The sequence below is a fragment of the Choloepus didactylus genome, chromosome 15 (assembly GCF_015220235.1).
Source record: "Choloepus didactylus isolate mChoDid1 chromosome 15, mChoDid1.pri, whole genome shotgun sequence".
NCBI classification, from domain to species: Eukaryota; Metazoa; Chordata; class Mammalia; order Pilosa; family Megalonychidae; genus Choloepus; species Choloepus didactylus.
This window is the reverse complement of record NC_051321.1, coordinates 17,977,417-17,999,432: the sequence shown is the minus strand read 5'-3', so window position 1 is coordinate 17,999,432 and position 22,016 is coordinate 17,977,417. Positions and strand designations below refer to the sequence as shown.

At 37.2% G+C, this 22,016-nt stretch overlaps 1 protein-coding gene across 2 annotated transcripts in view; it reads left to right on the top strand.

Moving 5' to 3' along the window:
• The window catches only part of ATRNL1 (attractin like 1), a 1,027,996-nt gene that overhangs the window by 541,205 nt on the left and 464,775 nt on the right, over positions 1–22,016 (top strand). For both annotated transcript variants that reach the window (XM_037804686.1, XM_037804687.1), the window contains one exon: positions 12,115–12,176. In XM_037804686.1, the coding sequence (XP_037660614.1) occupies positions 12,115–12,176 (62 nt within the window). The remainder of the gene's footprint in view (positions 1–12,114; positions 12,177–22,016) is intronic.

Below are 22,016 nucleotides of genomic sequence, written 5' to 3'. Positions count from 1 at the left end.
TTGAAATTCCTGTTATATATTCAAGTTAACATGCCACAAAGGTAGTTTGATATGAAAGTCTAGAGTTTAAAATAGAGATCTAGGCTTGATAAATAAATTTGGGAATTACAAGCATCTAAATGGTATTTAAAGTCTCCAGACTGGATGAGATGAGAAACATTGTGAATAAAATAAAGATAAGCACCAAGGGCTGATTAAGAAATGCAGAAGAAGGGCAGGAAACAGCAAATGAGACAAAAGGAACAATTGTTGGAGAAGGTGGGACATCTAAGAGATGATAATATCTTGGAAACTAGATGACAAAAATGTATTAAAAAGGATGGAGTTAACTTTGCAAATTCTACAAAAGATGAGAATTAACAATTGGCCATTACTGGATTTAGCAAGATAGAGAACATTGATGACCTTGAGAATAAGAGAATAAACCCACAGGTAAGGATTAAAGGCTGTTTGACATGGTTTTAAAAGATAATGGGAGAGGAAGTGACATTGAAAATGGAGGAGTAGGGAACTCCAAAACTCTAAACTTCCACAAAAGCAATGAATAATCTGTCAGAAACTGTAAGAATCAACTTTTTCAGAACCCTGCAATTTAATGAAAAACTTACAACATCAGGGAACACTTAATGAATAAATAAGCTGCTGAATTTCAGTAAGAGAGCAATGTGGCATATTAATTTACCTGCTTTCCAGCCTGGTAGCTGCTGTGAAGATGGACTTTAGGTGAATGTGGTTAAGAGAGGAAAGTTTAGGATATATATATTACTAGAAAAAAAATTAGAAGGTAAAACATAGGACCATACAACGCAGTGAATCCTTTTGTAGACTATGGACTATAGTTAATATATAAGAATGCTCTCTCATGAATTATTAGAAATGTATGATATAAGACAAAGTGGTAACAATAGGGTCACTGGTACCAGAAGGAAGAAAATGTACCTTATTCTCAAAGAATTGTGGGTTTGCCTTTTATCTGTCTGGTGGTTCCCTGAAGAATTAGCTGAAGGACTTGTCTGTTTTGCTTGCAAAATTCCCTGAGACCCTTCTCATATTTTCCCATTCTTTTCCCTATCTGTTCTTTTGTGTGTAGGATTTCAGATGTTCTGCCCTCTATTTCATGAATCCTTTCTTCTGCCTCTTCAAATCTGCTGTTTTACGTCTTCATTGTGTTTTTCATCTCTTCTATTTTGCCTTTCATTCCCATAAATTCTGCCAATTGTTTTTCAAGCTTATGAATTCTTCTTTATGGTCACCCAGTGTCTTCTTATATCCTTCCTCTCTTTTGCTGCATTTTTGTTCAGCTCATTGATTTGATTTAGATTTGTTTGAACATCTTTAATTAGTTGTTTCAACTCCTGTATCTCATTTGCAGTGTAAGTTTGTTCCTTTGACTGGGTCATATCTTCATTTTTCCTAGTGTGACTTGTAATTTTTTGTTGTCTAGGCATCTGGTTTCCTTGATTACCCCAATCAGATTTTCCCAGACCAGGCGAGCCCAGGTCTCAGGAGGAGGCGGTATTCAGTATCAGGTTCCCCTGAGGCTGAGATCCAGCAGATTGTCACACTTTCCTGTGAGGCCTCTAGACTCTGTGCTTTTCCTGTCTTGCCCAGCAGGTGGTACTTGTCAGCCCACAGCTTCCCACTGGTGTAAAGAAGTGTGGTGCCTTTGATTCTCAGCAGACCCTGTCCTGGCCAGGGGCTGAGGGTGTCAGAAGCCAAGCTTAAGTTGTTTCTGTTCCCCACACCCCTAGGTCTGGAGAAATTTAATGTGTATCTTTTCCACTTTAAAAGATGTTTTTTTTCTTTAGTCTTTTAAGACAACTTCACCCATAACTAATCTTCATAGCAATTATCTTTCTTCAGTTCCTATATAATTGCTCTATAATTCTTCAAATGCTTAGATGTCTGTTGGAAAAGAATGTTATTATATTCAAGTTTATAAGCATATGGTAAAAATTAGTCATCTCCTCAACTGACTACAATTCTTTACATGAGAAATACTGGTATTTCTTATTTTAGAATGCCATTAAAATTCCTTTGTATTCCCTCCTTGCATTGAGAAATCTTAAATTTGAACTAAAAAATTCACAAAATCTTAAAAGAAATGATCTTTTAAATGAAATACAGAATCTAAACTATGTATAGTTTTATTTTATCCAGGAACATTTATTAATGATAACATATGTTCCATTTGTATATTTTGTTATTTTTTGCATATTTCATAAGCATTGACAATATTAAAAATATCACGTCATGCACGCTAGCTATTTTATTATTTTTGATTATTGCTTTGTGTTTAGCTTAAACCCCTTCCCTACAAAATGAAGATTAGATTATAAATACTCAGAATTAATACTTTTTTATTTTTCACCTTTCTGTGTTTATGAGACTTCCTATAAAACTTATGCAGATTATATAAACTTTCAAAATATGAATATTACTTCTTTAGGCTAATATTTGTATACATTTTTGTTATCAAAAGGAATGATTGCTAAATGAATTAGATGTTGTTAGTTTTATTCTTAGCTTTTATTTTCTGGCCATATGTTCTTTATGTACTTATGGAGCTATTTTCTTTCATCTAAATTCTTAAGGATAAATTTGAAATGTACTTAATTCATTAGAGTACTTACCCCAAAGCTTCCTAAAGATACCATATTATGAGATTTTTAAAAAAAATATAGGTGACTTTGCTGGAGTATACTCAGAGATTTAAAAAAAAAAAAATTGGCTTAGGGGATTCTTGAGAGAAGCTGACTATGGAGATACTCTGAGAGTCACAGGGGAAATGAAAAGTGTTCCTGAGGCTTGCTGCAGGCACAGAAGCTCCTAAAAATAATGATTCTCACAAAGAACCCTGATGCCTTTGGACATGTATTAGCTACAAATGGTTTCATTTTAAGCTTCTTTGGGACAACTTTGAACAAAAAGACCAGAAATATAACATGTAATAAAATTCAAGGGTTTTTTTTGGGTAGAAATATAAAGTGATTTAGTCCCAAAATTATGAGATTATAAATTACCTTTATCCAACACAGTTAACCAACCAGTACTTGGAAGATAAGTGCACAGTGTTTTACAAAGTACATATAGTCCTTGTTTTATGGAATTTTCAGCTTAGTGGTGAAATCAGACATGAAACATACATTCAGATAAATACATGATAACAGATTTTGACAAATGCCCAGAAGAAAAAGTATGTTATATTATGGAACTGTATATTGGGGCCTGTGCCAGTTTGAAACTGTTATGGACCACAGAAGAGCCATGATCTTTTAATCCAATCTTATTGAGTGGAACATTAAGATTGAGTGTTTCTATGGAGACATGCTCACCTAACTGTGGGCGAGACCTTTGACTAAATGATATCCATGGAGGTGTGGACCCCACCCATTCTTAAGTACTCCAGTACACTGGAGTACTTAAGAGAGCTAAAGAGCCAACACTGATGCTGATTCTTGGTGGTGCTTGGAGATGCAGACAGAAAGATGTTTGGAGATGCTAGGCTAAGAGATGAAGCCCAGAGTTTGCCCTGGAGATGCTAAGAGAGTACCCCCAGATACTTAGTGAGAAATACCCTGGAAAAACAAGCAAAAATGCACAGGAGCTGAGAGAGAGAAGCTAAGATAGACAGAAGCCCAGAGACATTTTGGAGAAAGCCATTTTGAAACCAAAACCCAGGAGCAAAGGACCAGCAGATGGTAGCCACATGCTTTTCCAGATGACAGAGGTGTTTCAGGTGCTATTGGCCTTTCCTCAGCTAAGGTATCCTCTTGTTGATGCCTTAGTTTGTACACTTTAATGACCTTAACACTGTAAATTTGTGACCTAATAAATCTCCTTTATAAAAGCCAATCCATTTCTGGTATTTTGCATAGCAGCAGCATTAGCAAACTAGAACATATTTTGGTACTAGAAGAATGAGGTTCTCTTGAGTTTGCAGATACCAAACATGTTGGAATGGCTTTTTAAATGGATAAGGGGAAGATTCTGGTAGAATTGTGAAGAGCTTGATAGAAAAGGCCTGGATTACTGTGAAGAAACTGTGGGTGGAAATATGGACTCTAAAGAAACTTATGATGAGTCCTTAAACAGAAATGATGGAGGACGGAAGAAGACGGCAGCATAGAGAGGAGTGGAGTTGGTCCCCCTGAAGCAACTAACAAACAACCAGGAACAACTAGTAAATGATCTGGAATAACTGCTGGGGGACAACTGTGACTGTCCACACATCATACACCAACCTGGATTGGGAGAAATGCCTGAGATCACAGCATGGAGTCTGTGAGTAGAAACTGCAGACATGAACCAGGAGTGCCCTCCCCCCACAGCAGCCCAAACTGCAAAGCCTCGTTCTGATAGACAGCAACACTCTCTGAACAAGTGAATATTCCTCAGTCCAGCTCCAACTGGGGTTTTAACTGGCAAATGTGAACTGCTCAATGCAAGCTGCAAATCCCCAACAAGCAGACAGAGGCTTTTAGTGATGACTGACCTTGAAGATCCAGGGGACTTCTCTGTTCTGGAAGGGGATGCCCAGAGGACTGGGTGCTGTCTCTGGCTGGGGGGTGAAACTGGGGGTCATTGACTAACCCGGAAAGGGGGCTTTCTGTCCCTTTTTCTCTCTCTCTACCTGAGTGGCTCAGTGGAGAAAGCCTCAGCCATTTTCAGCTTGCAGCGTTCAGCAGTGGAGAAAGCCTCAGCCGTTTTCAGTTCGCATCACTCTGATGCAGACAAGGGTGGAGATAGCAGAGTGAGAGAGACAAATAACCCATTTAAATGTAAATTAAAACTCCGTAGGGGTGTATCTTCCCTAAGAGGAAAGAGGTAGTTCCCGGCTCTACTACCTGCCTTCCATTCAGAACCAGATCCCAGAGCCTGGGGGAAAACAGCCATGGGCGACACTTCCTTACACCAGTCAGGAGCTACAAGCTGACAGGCACCACCTGCTGGGCAGGTTAGGAAAAGCATAGCAGCTTGAAGCCTCACAGGGTGTGTCAGTCCTCTAAGATACACCCTCAGGGAAACCTGACTGAATATTTCCTCCTTCTGGGACCTGAGTCTGCTCTGGTCTGGGAAAAACTGATTGGGGCAACTAAAGAAACCAGATGCCTAGACAACAGAAAACTACAACCTACACTAAGAAAAATGAAGTTATGGCCCAGTCAAAGGAACAAACTTACACTTCAACTGAAGTACAGGAACTGAAACAATTAATGTTAAATCAATTCAAAAAGTTTAGGGAAGATATGGCAAAAGAGATGGAGGCTATAAAGAAAACACTGGGCATACATAAGGTAGAAATTGAAAATTCAAAAAAACAACTGGCAGAATCTATGGAAATGAAAGGCACAACACAAGAGATGAAAGACACAATGGAGACTTAAAACAGCAGATCTCAAGAGGCAGAAGAAAACACTCAGGAACTGGAGAACAAGGCACCTGAAAGCCTATGCACAAAAAAACAGATAGGGAAAAGAATGGAAAAATATGAGCAGTGTCTCAGGGAACTGAAGGTCAACATGAAACACATGAAGTTATGTGTCATGGGTGTCCCAGAGGGAGAAAAGAAGGGAAAGGGGGCAGAAGCAATAATAGAGGAAATAATCAATGAAAATTTCCCAGCTCTTATGAAAGACATAAAATTACAGATTCAAAAAGTGCAGCATACCCCAAACAGAATAGATCTGAATAGGCCTACACCAAGACACTTAATCAGATTATCAAACATCAAAGACAGAGAGACAATCCTGAAAGCAACAAGAGGAAAAGCAATCCATCACATACAAAGGAAGCTTTATAAGACTATGTTCAGATTTCTTAGCAGAAACCAAGGAGGCAAGAAGGAAGTGGTATGATATATTTAAGATACTGAAACAGAAAAACTGCCAACCAAAAATCCTATATCTGGCAAAACTGTCCTTCAAATATGAGAAAGAGCTTAAAATATTCTCTGACAAACAGACAATGACAGAGTTTGTGAACAAGATACCTGCTTTACAGGAAATACTAAAGGGAGCACTACAGACAGATAGGAAAAGATAGGAGAGAGAGGTTTGGAACACAGTTTTAGGTTATAGTAGTACAGCAATGTAAATACAGTGAACAAAGATGACTGTGAGTATGGTTGAAAGAGGAAGGTTAGGAGCATGTGGGACACCAGAAGGAAAGAGGAAGGATAAAGACTGACACTGTATAGCTCAGTGAAACCTAGAGTGCTCAACAATTGTGATAAAATGTACAAATATGTTTTTTAATGAGGTAGAACAAATGAATGTCAACTTTGCAAAGTGTTAAAAATAGGAAGGTATTGGGGGCAAAATATAATCAATGCAAACTAGAGACTATAATTAACAGAAACATTGTATTATGCTTCCAAAGCCAGATGCATATAAGAGGGGGACATATATGAGGGGTATGGGACTCTTGGCATTGGTGATGTTGTCTGACTCTTTATACTACTTTAGTTTAATTCTATCTTTCCTTTTGTTGCTTCCTAGCTGTCTTTTTTTTTTTTCTCTTTCTTTTTTCTTTTTCTTTTGTCTCTTTACCTTCTTTGACTCTTCCTCCTGCTTTGTGAAAGAAGTGGAGATGTCCTTACGTAGATAGTGGTCATGGTGGTGAATACATAACTATGTGACCATACAGGGAACCACTGATTGTTTACTTAGGATGGAATGTATGATGTGTGAACAAAACAGTCTTAAAAAAAATGGGTTGATGAAGAAACCTTGAGGGTACCATATTGAGTGAAATAAGTCAGACACATAAGGACAAATATTGCAGGGTCTCACTGATATGAACTAATTATAATATGTAAACTCATAGACATGAAATGTACGTTACCAAGATATAGAATAAGGCTAAAAAATGAGGAGCAGTTGCTTATTATGAGCAGAATATTCAACTAGGTTGAAGATAAATGTTTCAAAATGAATAGAGGTTATGGTAGCATGTTGGGAAAATAAGTTATAGTGCTGAATGGTGCATGAATATGGTGGAAAGGGGAAGCTCAGTGTCACATATATCACTGGAAGGAAAGTTGGAGGTTAAAAGATGGGAATGTATAAAACAGTGAACCTTGTGGTGGGCAATGTCCGGGATTAACTGTACAAATATTAGAAATCTTTTTCATGAACCAGAATGAATGTCTGATACTATAACTAGAAGTTAATAATAGAGGGGCATAGAGGGAAAAATATACCTATTGCAAGCTATATACTATAGTTAGTAGTATTTTAACGTTCTTTCATCAACAGTAACAAATGTACTATACCAGTACTATGAGTCAACAATGGAGGAGGCTTGGTTAGGGGTATGAGAGGATTTGAGCTTCCTTTTTTTGTCTTTATTTCTTTTCTGGAGTAATGAAAATGTTCTAAAAATTGAAAAAAATTAATTGTTGTGATGGATGCACAGCTGTGTTACAGTACCGGGGGCAATTGATTGTACACTTTGGGTCTTTGGATAATTGCATGGTATGTGAACAATCTCAATTAAAAAAAAAACACAGAAATAATGAATGTGTCATTGCCAAGTAGAAGAAAGGTGATCCTTGTTTTAAAGTGGCAGAGAATTTGGCAAAATTGAGTCCTGGTTTAGGATGGAAGGTAGAATTTGAAAGCAACAAGCTGGGATACTTAGCTGAAGAGATATTCAAACTAAATATAGAAAATACTGACTGGCTTCTCCTTGCAACTTATAGTAAAATGCTAGAAGAAAGATATAAGTGGAGAAGTTAACTCTTGGGTACAAAGAAACCAGAAATTGATGGTCTGGAAAATTTTGGGCTTCCATAATGTGGATTCCAGAGGATAGTGCACCATATGGGGATGTAACAAAACCTGGAACCAAACAGCCATTTCAGTATAAGTCAGGATTGGAGATGGAGTTACCTAGAAAGGATTTTTGGAAAGTCCTGTTGTCTGACCATTTTGACCCCTGTATGCTGCATACCAAACCAAGAAATTTTTTGTGAAATCTGTATAAATGGAACCACTGCCAGTCTGTACTGTAGGGGATAGAGAAGGGACAAGTTAAGAGAAGGATAACTTCAAAGGCAGAACCATGGAAGCTAAGTCTGGAGCCAAGAAATCTTGGGCCAGGAGAGTGGACCTAACCATGCACGTAAAATTGGTAATTTTGCCCTGGACGCAGAGGGTGGGTGTCTGCCTTGATGTTCAGGAAGAGTACTGCCACCCCAGGCCTTGGAGAGGGTGGAGCACAGTCCCCAGGGACTGGGGAGAGCCTGGCCACCATCCTACTGTTCGGAGAGGGGAGAGCCTTTGCCCCAGATATGCAGAGTCCAGGTGGCACCCCAGTGCTTGAGGAGAGTGGGGCTGAGAAAAGGGTGGTCTCCCCAATGTATGGATATGTTGGAGCAATCACCCCAGTGTTTGAAGAGAGCAAGGCCTCTGAGTTAGTCTTTGCTGCTCTCTCAAGCCCTGAGGGTAAAACATTCTACAGATGACTCTGAGACTTTGAAAGCTAATGAAGTATGTCCTGCTGTTTTTTTTTAATTGTTTTCGTCCCTTTAACCCTGTTTTCCTTCCAATTTCTTCTTATGGCAATGGAAACATTTATCCTATGAAAGTCCCTACGTTATATATTGGCAGCAGATAACTTGTTCTGAGTTTCACAGGTGCACAGTCAGAGGAGAATTTTGCCTTAGGACAAACCACGCCTGTAATGGATTTTGATAAGACTTTGTACTTATCGATATTGTGATGGAATGAATGTATTTTTGCATTTGGAAAGAACATATCTTTCTGGGAACCAGGGGATGGAATGAGACAGTTTCAAACTGTTATGGACCCCAGAAGAGCTGTGATCTTTTAATCCAATCTTTTTGGGTGGAACCTTTTGATTGAGTGTTTCCCTAGAGATATGACTCACCTAACTGTGGGTGAGACCTTTGATTAAATTATTTCCATAGAGGTGTGGATCCCTCCCATTCAGGGTGGGTTTTCATTAGTTCATCGGAGTACTTTAGAAAGCTCAAGAGCCAACACAGACACTGATGCTTGGAGACACTTGTGACATAAGATGTTTGGAGATGCTAAGCTAACAGATTAAGCCTGGAGTTTGCCCTGGAGAAGCTAGGAGAGGACCCCCAGATGCTTACAGTGAAATGCCCTGGGAGAAGAAGCAAAGATGCACAGGAGCTGAGAGAGGGCAGCTAAGACAGACAGAAGCTCAATCAAGGATGCACAGAGGCTGAGAGAGAGAAGTTAAGATAGAAGCCCAGAGACATTTTGGAGAAAGCCACTTTGAAACCAGAACCCAGGAACAAAGGACTAGCAGACACCAGCCACGTGTCTTCTCAGCTGAGAGTTGTTCTGGATGCTGTCGGCGTTTCTTCAGTACAGGTATCCTCTTGTTGATGCCTTAGTTTGGACAATTTTTATGGCCTTAGAACTGTAAATTTGTAGCCTAATAAAGCCCCTTTATAAAAGCCAATTCATTTCTGGTATTTTGCATAATGGCAGCTTTAGCAATCCGGAACAGGGCTTAATTTAGAAAAGGGAAAAGTGACATTTAAACCCAGACCTAGAGAATGAATAAGAGTAAACTTAGGTCAAAGTGTTCCAGGAAGAGTGTACCAAACAGAGAGAAGATGTCCTGCCATCCAGAGGAAGGAAAGAGTGTTGCTAGTTAAGAGAAGGGACAGAAGGAAGGATGGGAGGGAGGAAGGAAATGTGGCATTTTATGGTTTGCTGTTAAACACATAAACATATAAGCATATAAAAAGGAGTCAAAATTGTTGAGTAGTATAAGTATATAAGTACATATATGTTTTAATATGAATGAACCCAGACTCTGTTCATTTTTTTTCATTTTTGCTTCCTGTGATTCATTTTGAATAGTTTCTATTGATATGTGTACAAGTTTACTAATCTTTCTCCTACAGTGTCAAAACTGCTGTTAATTTCATCTAGTGAATTTTTTATTATGGATATTGCATTTTTCATTTGGTTGTTTTTATAACTCCCATTTCTTTCCCCACAATGTTCATGTTTTCTTGACATATTTGACATAATTGTAGTAAAATAATAGCTGTTCGAATATTCTTTTCTGCTAATTCCATCAGCTCTATCATTTATGGGTTTGTCTCTATTGTCAGGTTGTTTATGTGCACTTCTTGCCATATCTATTTGTTGGTGCAGGACATTATGAATTTTATTTTGCTGAGTGTCTGGATTTTTAGTCTTTTAAAAAGCATTTTGGATTTTGCTTTGGTAGGCAGGTAAATTACTAGAATTCAGTGTGATCCTTTACAGGTTTACTTTAAAAAAAAATTAGGGCAGGTTGGAGTAGCTGTACTCTAGGGTTAGTTTAATTCAAGGGTTAGCAAAATTTTCTGTAAAAAGCCACATAGTAAATATTTTAGTCTTTATGGGCTCTATGGTCTCTGTTTCAACAACTCAGATCTGCCATTGTGAAATGAAAGCAGCCATAGATAATATGTAAACAAATGGGCTTGGCCGTGTTTCAACTTGATTTTATTTATAGAAGCAGGTGGAGGCCCAGGTTTGGACCATAGGCCTTAGTTTGTCAATCCTTGGTTTAGTCTCCCTTTATTAAGGCATGTTTTAATCTATGTCCTCAATTGAGAGCTCTCTTCTTTGGCTTGTTTCAACTTAATCCCAGGCAGACATGAGCAGCCAGGACTTTTCAGCTCATACCCTCCCAGTCCATCTTTGCCTGAACTAGGGGAGTTTCATTCTACTCGTGCATGTCTTAGTACTAAACAAAATTTCAACATGACTCTTATGCAGATTTCTGAAACTATTTTTCTTCTTAGCTCTCTCTCCTCTTTGAAACTCTGCCCCACAACTGCCAGTCACCTTACACTTCCTTAACTTTTAACTCTGTTTCCTCAATTTAGCAAGACCACCCTGCTCTACTGAGGCAATTGTAGGGCTCATCTCCTTTGTTTCCCTTCTCTCAGGGATTCTAGTCCTCCTCTGCCTCCTGTTCAATGTCTGAAAAAATGGTTGTTTCAAATATTTCATCCAGTTTTCTAGTTGTTTAAGGCAGGAGGAAAATCTCATCCCTCTTAGGTCACTATGGCTGGGAGTGCAAATCCTATTACATGTTTTTGAAAGATTTGTTTCAACGATTATTAAAAGAGACAGACATTCCTCTACCTGAAGGGCTTAGCTTCAGCTACCTGGAAAACTCACTTTTGTTGGTGAATTGACCATTTCATTTATACTTGATGCAGAAAGTAATAGTATTTATTGAGTATTTTCTATATACTTGGTATTGTAAGCATTTTGTTTCTATTCAATTAATCCTACACTCTGAGGTAGAGGCTATTATTATTTTGATTTTACGTAAGAGAAAACTGAGATACAAAGAGATTAAATATTATTTTCCAAAGTGGACACATCTAGTAAGTGAAAAGCTGAATTTCAAAGTCAGATATTCTCTATTCAGATGCTGCATTCTTGACCAATATATGATGTAGTACTTCCTCTAGAAAGCTGTTACAATATAATCTGTGTAATCTTAACAGAAATGGAGAACAACTTCAGTTTATTGGCTAGTTTCAACTTTCAAAATTCATTTTTTTTAATAAAAATGTTTTTAAATGTGGTGACATACTTTATTGTTTGTGTGGTGTATTATAAAGTATTTGTATGTATACATGCAGCATCCCTAGACAAGAATATATATAGGAAAAAACCAAATACCCCAATTAATAGAGTTGAAATTTATTTTTTTGCTTAATATTAATTATCAATTGCATTAATTAAAAATGTGATCATTAGATGAAGAAAATAATTTTGCTTGTTTTTGTTAGATTCATTTAATATGTCATAGCATTTGGCAAGAAACTCTTCGCAAAACTTCTTGAAGTCATTTCTATGATGGTTCTTTTAACCATTTAATGTCATAGCCTTCACAAATGTTCTCATTTGTAATTGAATATATTAGTGTAATAGATGAAGTTTTAATTCCAGAATATATTAGATTTATAAAATTGTGGCCTACATGTCTTGATTATTTAAAAAATATTGTATCTACAAATGCCATGAAACATTACCATAGCTTTTGGAGAACATAGACTCAGTAAGTTTCAAACTTTCTTTAATTTTGATTTTTCAGATTGCATTCTCACAACACAATACAATCATGGATCTTGTGCAGTTTTTTGTCACCTTCTTCAGGTAATTTTCTTTTACTGACTTTGAACTTGTTAGCTTATATTTTGATATATGTCCTGGCAATATATTAGATAATTTATCATTTTTTTTTAATTTTAAAATATTATGCTGCATGCCTTGAATAGTTTTATATCCTTAAATTTATCCACAGAGCAGAGGAAATACACTTGCAATATATTTGTGCAAGATTACTATTTTACTGTATAATAACTAATGGTTTCAGTGGAAAGAGGATAATAACTTTGTGTTCCTCTATCACATAAGTAATTGAAGCCTGACTTAAAGGAACCAACAAATACATGCACCATATGGATTAAGTTCATCTCCTAGAAATAAATCAGTTCAGCTTTTTAAGTGATTATCACATGTGCTTAGCAATGTGCTAAAATCTGAAAAGGAGGAAAAAAGAAGTAAGTATTTTCTGTCATTAAGGAGCATGTCATCTGGAATGACTAAATATGGCTTTAAATAGAGCATTACTCCTCAGAACATTAGTTATGTGAGATATTAATGATAGTTTAAAAAAAAAAGGAGTCCAAAATGAAACAGTTTTGGAAAATGCTATGTAAACTAAAGTAAAATAGGGTTCTTTTGGTTTGTTTTTAACTGACATGACTTCTCAGAATTTTTAATATGCTAATTTGCAATGTGTCTTTCCAAAAGAAAGGATAGAGTCTGTAACGTTTCTCAACAACTGAAAACACATTTCAGGAACTCCAATTTTTATTTCCATGATATGTAAATAAAGAAACAGTGGATTAAGGAAGAAATTTAGTTTCAGTGTTAGAATATCTATATTGTGGAATCTTAGATCCTTTGGGTTGGAAAGGTTGTTATTTTGATTAACATGATTATGATGTGCACAGCTTATTCTGGTCAGTTAGGTGCCTTGTGCAATTAGTCACATGAATCTCCTCTTCCTGCCAAACATAGACTCTTATCAGTACATGTAGCTTCAAGAACAGAATGTATATGAATTTTAACCTCCACTCACCTCCTTGGCTGGCAAGATGATGTACAGGGCAGTTTATAACCAATATCTGGTTGATTATCTTGTCCAATCACCCAAATCATACTTGAATCCTATATAAACGTTCTTCCCAGTAATAATCTAGCCCAGGGGTTGGTAAACTTTTCTATAAAGTGTCATTAAATATTTTATGAATTGTTGGCTATTTTATCTTGTCTCTTTTGCAATTACTTAAAGCTACTATTGCAGTGCAAAAATAGCAACAGATAATATGGAAATGAAAGAATATAACTTTGTTATAAAAATAACTGATAGACTGAATTTGGCCTGTGGGCTATAGTTTGCCCAACCCTTGATCTAGTTTATGCCCTGAATGCCTTTAATGACAGTGAGCTCACCATCTCCTGAGATAGCCTTTTCTATCTTCAAATAACTCATTGTTCTTTATAATTGCATTTGAAATCTGTCCCTGTAATCTCTTCTAATTCATTCATATTGGCCCATATATAAAAATTCTAATGTCTCTTTTTCATTTACAGAAAAGTCCTTCATATTTTTAAACTCTTTATTCTTGTTTACTCATTCCTTCCTCATTTGTCCACTCCTCTTGTCAAAACCTTTGTCATTTTGGTCACTTTCCTCTGAAAACACAATCATGTTTGTCTGTGTCCCCTAAAAGGTGTAATTCCCAGAATGTAATGCTAAAAAATCCTTTAAGAAAACAGTAATCACTAATGTGTATAAAGTTTATTCATACTTTTTAAAATTTTCTCTTAAAAATCAAATTTGAGAAAATATCTTAGAGGTATTTAATATTTTATGACTTTGTACTGAAAAAAAGGCTTTTAAGGTCGTTAACTAGTTTACAGTATGGTTTTGGAAACTATTAGAAGTTGTGACTATTATTTAATACATTAAAGTAAAACTAATTTTCATTCAGAATAGTATGGATCAAAATGTACTGAAAAATTCAGTATCACTAATAATTCAACAAGCTGAATAAATATGCAAATTGCCTAAATACATTTAATTTTTTATTTTAAGCTTTTGAATTTCTGTACATATTTAAATTTGATAGCTCTTTTATTAAGTAAAAGAAAGTTAATATTAAGGTGTACAGTGTCTTAGAGGTGATCCTATTTATTAGGTTGTCATGACAGGTAAAGTGAAATAAACTATTCGGATTATTGTGTGGCATAAAATATATTTCATGGTTTTATTTGTCATTTAAATTTCTTCCCAGTAGTGAAATGTAAATTAGATCATTTAAAAATTGTCTCATTGTTAAGAAGTAACATACACAGAATATTTTGAATTTTATTTTTTTAAAAGGCCACAGCTAAATTTTAAGAGTTTTAAACAGGTCAATATTTATGGGCACTCTTCAATCAGGCCACTATTACTATTATTTTTGTTTCTATCCTAGTTATTGGGGTAGCAGAGGTGAATGAGTCAGCTATTCACTTTAGCCATGATTCTATGAGGGCCAGATCTCCAACTTAGTATCAGATATTTACGTCTATGTTATGTATACTTCTAATGGTAAAAACACAATTGGACAAGTTCTAGGGAGATCATTTATAGACACAGCCTGACTCTGACCTCAGCTTTCTGTGATGGTTAATTTTATGTCTTAAAACTAAACCTTCTACTCCTGAGTTTCAAGCCTGCTGGCCTTCCCTACAGATTTCAGACTCAAGACTGAAACATTAACTCTTACCTGAGTTTCCAGCCTGCCATCCTTGACTATGAATTTCAGATTTGCCTCTCCGCAAACACATAAGCCAATTCCTTAAAATAAATCTCTTAATATACATATACATATACATATGCATATACATAATTCCTAATGGTTCTGTTACTCTGGAAAACTCTGACTGATACAGTAGCCTATCTTTTCTAAATCTGAGTATATATATATATATATATATATATATATATATATATACACACACACACACACACACACACACACATATAAAATTTAAAAAGCAATGTTAGAATCTATGGTATAATGTGGTGAATGATTAGAAAACTGAAAGGAATTCTTTTAAAACTAAACACATTTTTTCCTAGTGTGTAAAATGGAAAAATCATCTATGTGACTCTGAAAAGTCTGAATTAATTTTTAAAGAAATTCAGTTTTTATTAGTGAATGCAGTAACTAAATAGTGTTTTCCCTCATAGAAATGTTTTGATGAATACACTAGAATTGTTTGCTACAGGTATGAAAAATTTAAAATAAATGCCTCTAAATTATTGAGGATGCTTTAAAGGAATTTTTTTCTAAAATGTTTTTAATCCCCTTGTATTCATATTTATAAATTTTGTTTGGGAAGAATATATCATCTTGCTGAGTAATTTTGTCTGCCTTATTCAGTGACTCTTCTATGGTAGGTGCTTTTTCAGCTAGGCATTAAAGTGTCAAAGTCTTCACACTTTGTGCCCACTCCAGTATGCCCATTCACACGCCCCTAATCCTGAACTCCTTGTCTCCAGTCTTCAATCCTTTTCTTTACAGGTCCCTGACCAGATGACCAGTCATTGGCCCTGCCCAAGTGTCTATATATAATCTTACATTGAACCACTTCTCCTTCCACTCAAATTAGTTTACCAGATGTACCACTTTACAGACTCACCCATAGAGAAGCTTTTTCATTTCTACTAACTTCTGTGTCACCCCTGAATGTGGCTGCAATACAGCTGTTGTCCTTCAGCTTGCATCCTGTACAGAGCCAACCCATCCATAAGCCAAGTATGGCCGTTTTCCTTCTCTTCCAGCTAGTTTTATGGGTCCCATATGGCTATATAAGCAAGCTGGAGGGGAGAGGGGATACCCCAAGCACCTATGGTAGCTGACATGGGTGTGTGGGCTACCTGCTCATGCAGCTTGCTTGTGACTTCTGGTCCTACCCAGGCTCAATAATGATATTCCATTCCTATCTTCACTGGATTGCAAATCAGTATATACAACTTTATGGCTTGGCAGATTTGCCAGAATACAGATCATAATAGGCATTTATAGTCCCCTGGTGTCTCAACTTAGTGTCAAGTTCTGTCTTACCTAGGGCCCAGTTACATGCCAAGAGCTGTTTCTCAGTGGGCATAAATTCTCTGTTTGCAGGGTCAGCACTCAGATTCTCTCAATAGGCCTTGCTATGAACACCACCATACTGCATCTTTTCCCATCCTTGATATCTTCAACATTATAGTTTCTGCTGAATTAAATGACTCAATTGGCAGGGCTGTTTCCATCATAGCCTTTCCTGCTCTTGTCCCATGCAATGTTCTATCCTTCTGGGTCTCCTGGTATATTAGCTGAAACGACATTCCTAGGTATGAAATATGTTGCCTCCAGAAGCCAAAGAGGCCCACCAGGCTCTGTGCTTCCTTCTCTGTGATAGTGGATGCAAGGTGCAGCAGTTTGGTTTTTACTTTTGGAGGGATATCCTGCCACACTTCTAACCACTGGACCTCTAAGTACTTCATTGTAGTGGCAGGAAGTCTTACGAATCTTCCTAAGGCTTAGGCTCCACTCTGGAGTTCATGTTTCTTTCCAAGACCTCCTACAGTGTCCTAGCAACATCTTACTCTTAGTGACTAGCATGGTGTCATTTATGCAGTGGATAGGTGTGATGTTTCATGGGATGTCCAGGAGATCATGTTTTTTCAGACTATATTATAACAGAGTACATAAGAGTTAACATACTCAGAGGCAAAACAGCAAATGAATACTATCATCTATCCCACCTGAAGGTGAACTGTTTTTGATCCTCTTTTGCAATTGGAATGGAAAAGAATGCATTTGCAAATCAGTAGCTGCATATTACATACCTGAGGTTTTGAGGTTTTAGTAAGCTGTTCTAGCAACAACACCACATTTGGCACAGTAGCTGCAATTGGGGCCATTACTTGGTTAAATTGTAGTACTCTATAGTCAGTCTTCAGGATCAATCTATTTCTGTGGGGGTCAGCTTGGTGAACAAATAGATATATAGTCAGTTCTACCACCCCTGCCTCTTTTATGGCTGTTTCAGAGATTTCCACTTGGTTTTTCCCACTGTGATAAATCTTACCCCACAGGCCAAGAGCACAATGTAGCAGTTACTCTATGTTGAACATCAACTCTAACTATAAATTTGAGGACTGGGAAAATTACTACCAGATGGGTCCAAAGATCCAGTTAGCCCACTGCGAACCAGAATTTGTTATTGGCCCCCAAAGATACCCCAACTCTAATGGAGGGCTATTATAATACTTTGGGTCCTTGGGTATTTGTTTCACGTCTACCCCTGTGTCCAGTGGTCTTCAAAGTGTCTGCTTATTCCCCCTACACTATATATTTACTCATGTATATACCTGTGAATAAATCTAAGTATATGAATGTAGGCTTCTTTAGGGATCATTCTGTATATTTTACAAGATATTCCAGGTTCTTCCTTCAATGAACTCAGCCACCTGTTTAGTTACTGGGTTCTGGATTGAAATGATCTCACGTATGGGAACTGAAAAAGGTCATGACTTTCTATTGAAACTGCCAACCTCAACTTCCCAATCCTCCATTCTTAAAAACACAAAAAACAAGAAAATAGTTAATAGCACTTTTGTTTATTGACCACCTATTTTTTCCTGAGGGATACCATACTTTGTTAATCATCCACACAACTCTGTGAGTCAAACTTCCTTGGCTGCTCTTCCTACTTGTGGATCCTGGATGTATACACCAAATCAATGAATTATTGCTTATCCAGTTTTACATTCCATTCCCCTCCATCAGTCAAAATCCAAATCTAGTCTAGCTTCCCTGGCTCATCCCAATACATCCAAGCTAATTCTGGCAATTCAGTATAATAGTCTCTTTCCTTACTTACCCAGTCCAGATGGGCCATTCTGTGATTTAACCTTAGTTACCAGTCTGGTGGCCAAGAGAGAAGGTTGGTGGCAGATTGAAAAGGAAGCACCTGTTGCCTCAGGGGAGAGAGACCTCCCTAGCATCTTCCAGCCTGGTGGAGTGCTAGTTCTTACTACGGAAGGGAGGGTATACCTATGTAAACCCAGAGGGCTGGGAAATGGGAGAGCTGTAGAGCCAACATCTTCCAGGGCATCCATGCAGATATCCCTATCCCATATTTTAGAGATTTCAGAGTTCAAGGTATTTTTCAACCATGGGCTTTACCTTTGTTCAATTGAACTGTTTTGGCTGAGCATTCTGTCATGTCTGGAGCTCTGTAAATCTAACAATTATACCATCAGCCTGCTGCTCATCCATGCTGGCTCTTCCACTGCCAGACAGAAGGGCTTCTTTTAAAGCTATAAAAGAGTATGTGTTAATGGGCTTTATTCTCTCGTTTTGCCTTTGTAGGTGTCAATACAATATTGTAGTAATCAGCCAACTCCACTTTTTTTGCAGGCAGTATTTCCCCATGTCTTTCAAATTCCTGAATCATATACCTGAAACAGTATTTTCCTCCACTTGAACATTTTCACAGGTCAACATTGGCGAAATCTTTAGCAGTTGAGCCACTACCATCTGCCAGGGATTATATCTGCCCCGCCTACCAACCTGGATGTTGTCTTCTTAGCCTGCCAAGCAGAAAGTAAACCAGTTCCATATCCCCATCTTACTTCCTGTTTACTCTGACCACTCTGTGTACCTCTTGTGCTAATCCAAGCCCTTGGAGAAACAGACACCAATATGGATGACATGCAGTAAAATAATTAGGGGAAACTCCTCTGAGGGATGGAGCTGGGGGGCTAGTGGGAGAGCAGTCACAGACCAGAATCCTGATTGACCCTTGTGAAGAAGTGCAAAAGCCAAAGACTGCAGGCAGTTCTAACAAAGGCCAGTGGGGAATTCTTGAGCCAAAGTTGCCAGATCAGAGGAATTTCCCTTCCTGCACTTCAATAAATGGCCCAGAAGCCTTCCAGGTGCTCAGTTTAAAAACCTAGTAATTAACTTTGGTTTCTTTCCTCTCATCCCTTAGAACTACTCCCTTAATGAGTCTGATTGGCCCCACCTCAGAAATATATGCCAAATCCATCTTATTCTCTCCATCTCTTCTGTTACCACCATGGTCCAAGCATCCTGTAACTCATCAACCTGGTTCTAGTCTTGCCCCTGCATCTACATTCCATTCTCTGCAAAAAGCCAAAGTATTGTTTCTCCTTTAAGCATAAATTATGTGACTCCACTGTTTAAAATCTTCTTTTCATATTTATAATATAATTCAAACTATTACTTACATGTCGTTCTCGTTCTAAATATAGAAAAGGGAACTTTTAAAGCTCAGAGAGAGTGAAGGGGGATCCCTCCCTATTTTATCTCTCTTTCCTAAATTCACTCACCCCCCAGCCCTAGGCAGTCCCACAACAGGAAGCAAAAAGGGCTGGGAATGGGAAGCTACAAAAACGAAAAAAAACTCCAAGGGAGAGCAATCTTTGTGTACATTTAGTGGAGCTGTGGTTACAAGAGGGCAGAGACAAATCCCGTTGCTTTTCCCTCTTTTCTGTCCTCCCAGTCCAGAACATGGCACAGTTGTCGAAGTGGGTGGTGGAGCCCACAGAACCAGAAAATACCTAAAAGATAATAGTGAGAAAAAAGCCATCTCATAAAGTTGTTTATGAACTCCTGGGAGCACCCCTGACATGCACATGTGTGGATAAGATCCTAATTAGCATACCAGAGAATTTGAGGATTGAGGTAGTGGGTAGAACTCTGCCAAGGCCCCAGACTGAACAGTGGGTGGCCCACCTGCAGGACAGACTCAAATAGCACTGGAGACATTGCAACCATAGCCCACAGATGGCTAAAACAAAATATCAGCATTCTCTATAGGAGACAAGCCCTCAAGTCATTTGTAATGTCAATGAAGCATGAGAGCCCTAGAGTAAAGGGAGTAGTAGAGAGGGCTCTGACTGAAGTGACTGCTCTGAAGTTTTGTTCCCACATCCAGGACTATTCTGTAAATGTTTATTGCTTTTAGGAAACATTTATCAGGTGCTGGATCAATGAACTATCCATATGGGGAAAAGTGACATTTGATCTCACCTCACACTAATTATAAAGATAAATAAATTCCATGAGGAAAGGAAAAACAATGAAACATCTAGAAAGTAATATAGGAATTTATCTTCATTACTTTAGGGTAAGGAAAGGATTCTTAAGCAGGACAAAGTACTACAATAAAATTAAACTATCATAAAACTAAGAATTTTTGTTCTACAGAAGCTATTAACAGAAGGAAAATTCAAACCACACATTGATGTATTTACAACCTACAAAAACAACAAAGGCCTAATATTCATAATATATCAAGAACCCATGCTATCAATAAAGAAGAGTCTGAAGAATGAATCCCTTACCCAAAAAATGATCAAGAGACTTGCTGAAAATGTGTCACTCAACACAATTGCTAAAAAGAAAAACAGATATAATACCAAGTATTGAAGGGAATGTGGAACTCTCAAAAGTTCTGGTGGAACTAGAAATTGGTGCACAATTTTGAAAACATTTTGGCGTTATATTCTAAAGTTGAATTTATACATACTCTATGAACTGACTATCCCACAACATCAAAAGCCAGGTGGAATGTGTTCATAGCAACATGTTTTAAATAGCCAAAAAACTGGAAACAACCCAAATGCTCAAAGACAGTAGAATTCAGAAGTAAATTGTAGTGTAGCCATATAATAGAATAACATGGAGCAATGAAAACCAACAAACTAATGCTAAATGGACAACATGGATGGTCCTCACAAATGAAAGAATAAATACTGTATGATTTCATTTATATAATCTTCAGAATTATGCAGAACTAATTTGTGCTATTAAAAATAAGTATGGTAGTTAGTTTTAGGGAAAAGGAAATGGGTAAAGTTCTAGTATCATTGTGAAAATTCTTTAAGCTGTATGCTGTATGCTGTGCATATTTTTTTAAGAAAAGTTTAAAAAAAAATAAGAACATTTACTACTTTTAAAATATTTATAGATTTTTGTAGTTAAAATTTTTTGTCCTAACTACATGATTTCAAAAGAAATGCTTCAAATAAAATTGAACGTGTAAAGGAATGCTCTATACATTGCCTTTTCCCACTTTTTTTTTTTTTTTTTTTTTTTCAAGTTTGAAGGAATAGGACACTATCCATGTAGGTTATAGGTTATTTGTAGCAGAAGGAGTTAACCAGGAAGAGCTTCCTTACTAGATGCTGTTAGTCTTTTTAATACCTTGCAAGGGGAGGTTTTAGAACACTCTGTTTTCTGTACAGTTTCAAGAAAGAATTAAGAGTTATCAAAGATGCCCTATAGATTCATAAATCTGGAAGTAGTTGGGGGAAGGTTCATGTAGGTATTTTTTCTATGAATTTTACATAAATGTTATCTGTAGTAGATTTTATGAATTATTTCCTAGCATTCAACTGCTTCCACATGGCCATGCAGTAACCATACCATTTGTGTGGGATTGATTCCTCCCCAGCTCCATGGGTAGACCCTGATAGGCTAAAACCATTTAGTGTGTGGCCTTCAATTAGCTGCAGTGATTGATGAGGGGTGGGCCTGGAATTACTGCATCCATTTTTGTTACTGAAGGGAAACAAGTCTGGAATAAAGTTGATAACACAGCAGAATTCACAGTCTGGAGAATGAGAGACAAAGGATCAGGGACCTGATCAGACCAAACCTGAAACTTATTCTACCTTTGGGTTTTAGGGAGGGTAATCCATTTAGTCCTGATGTTGCTTATACCAGTCTGAGTTAGGTTTTCTGTTACTTGCATTTGAAATCATCTTAACTGATAGTGCATCCTAAAGTATGATAACTTTTGCTTAACAACCCTTGAAAAAATTTCTATCAATTTATGCTATGAACGTATTGT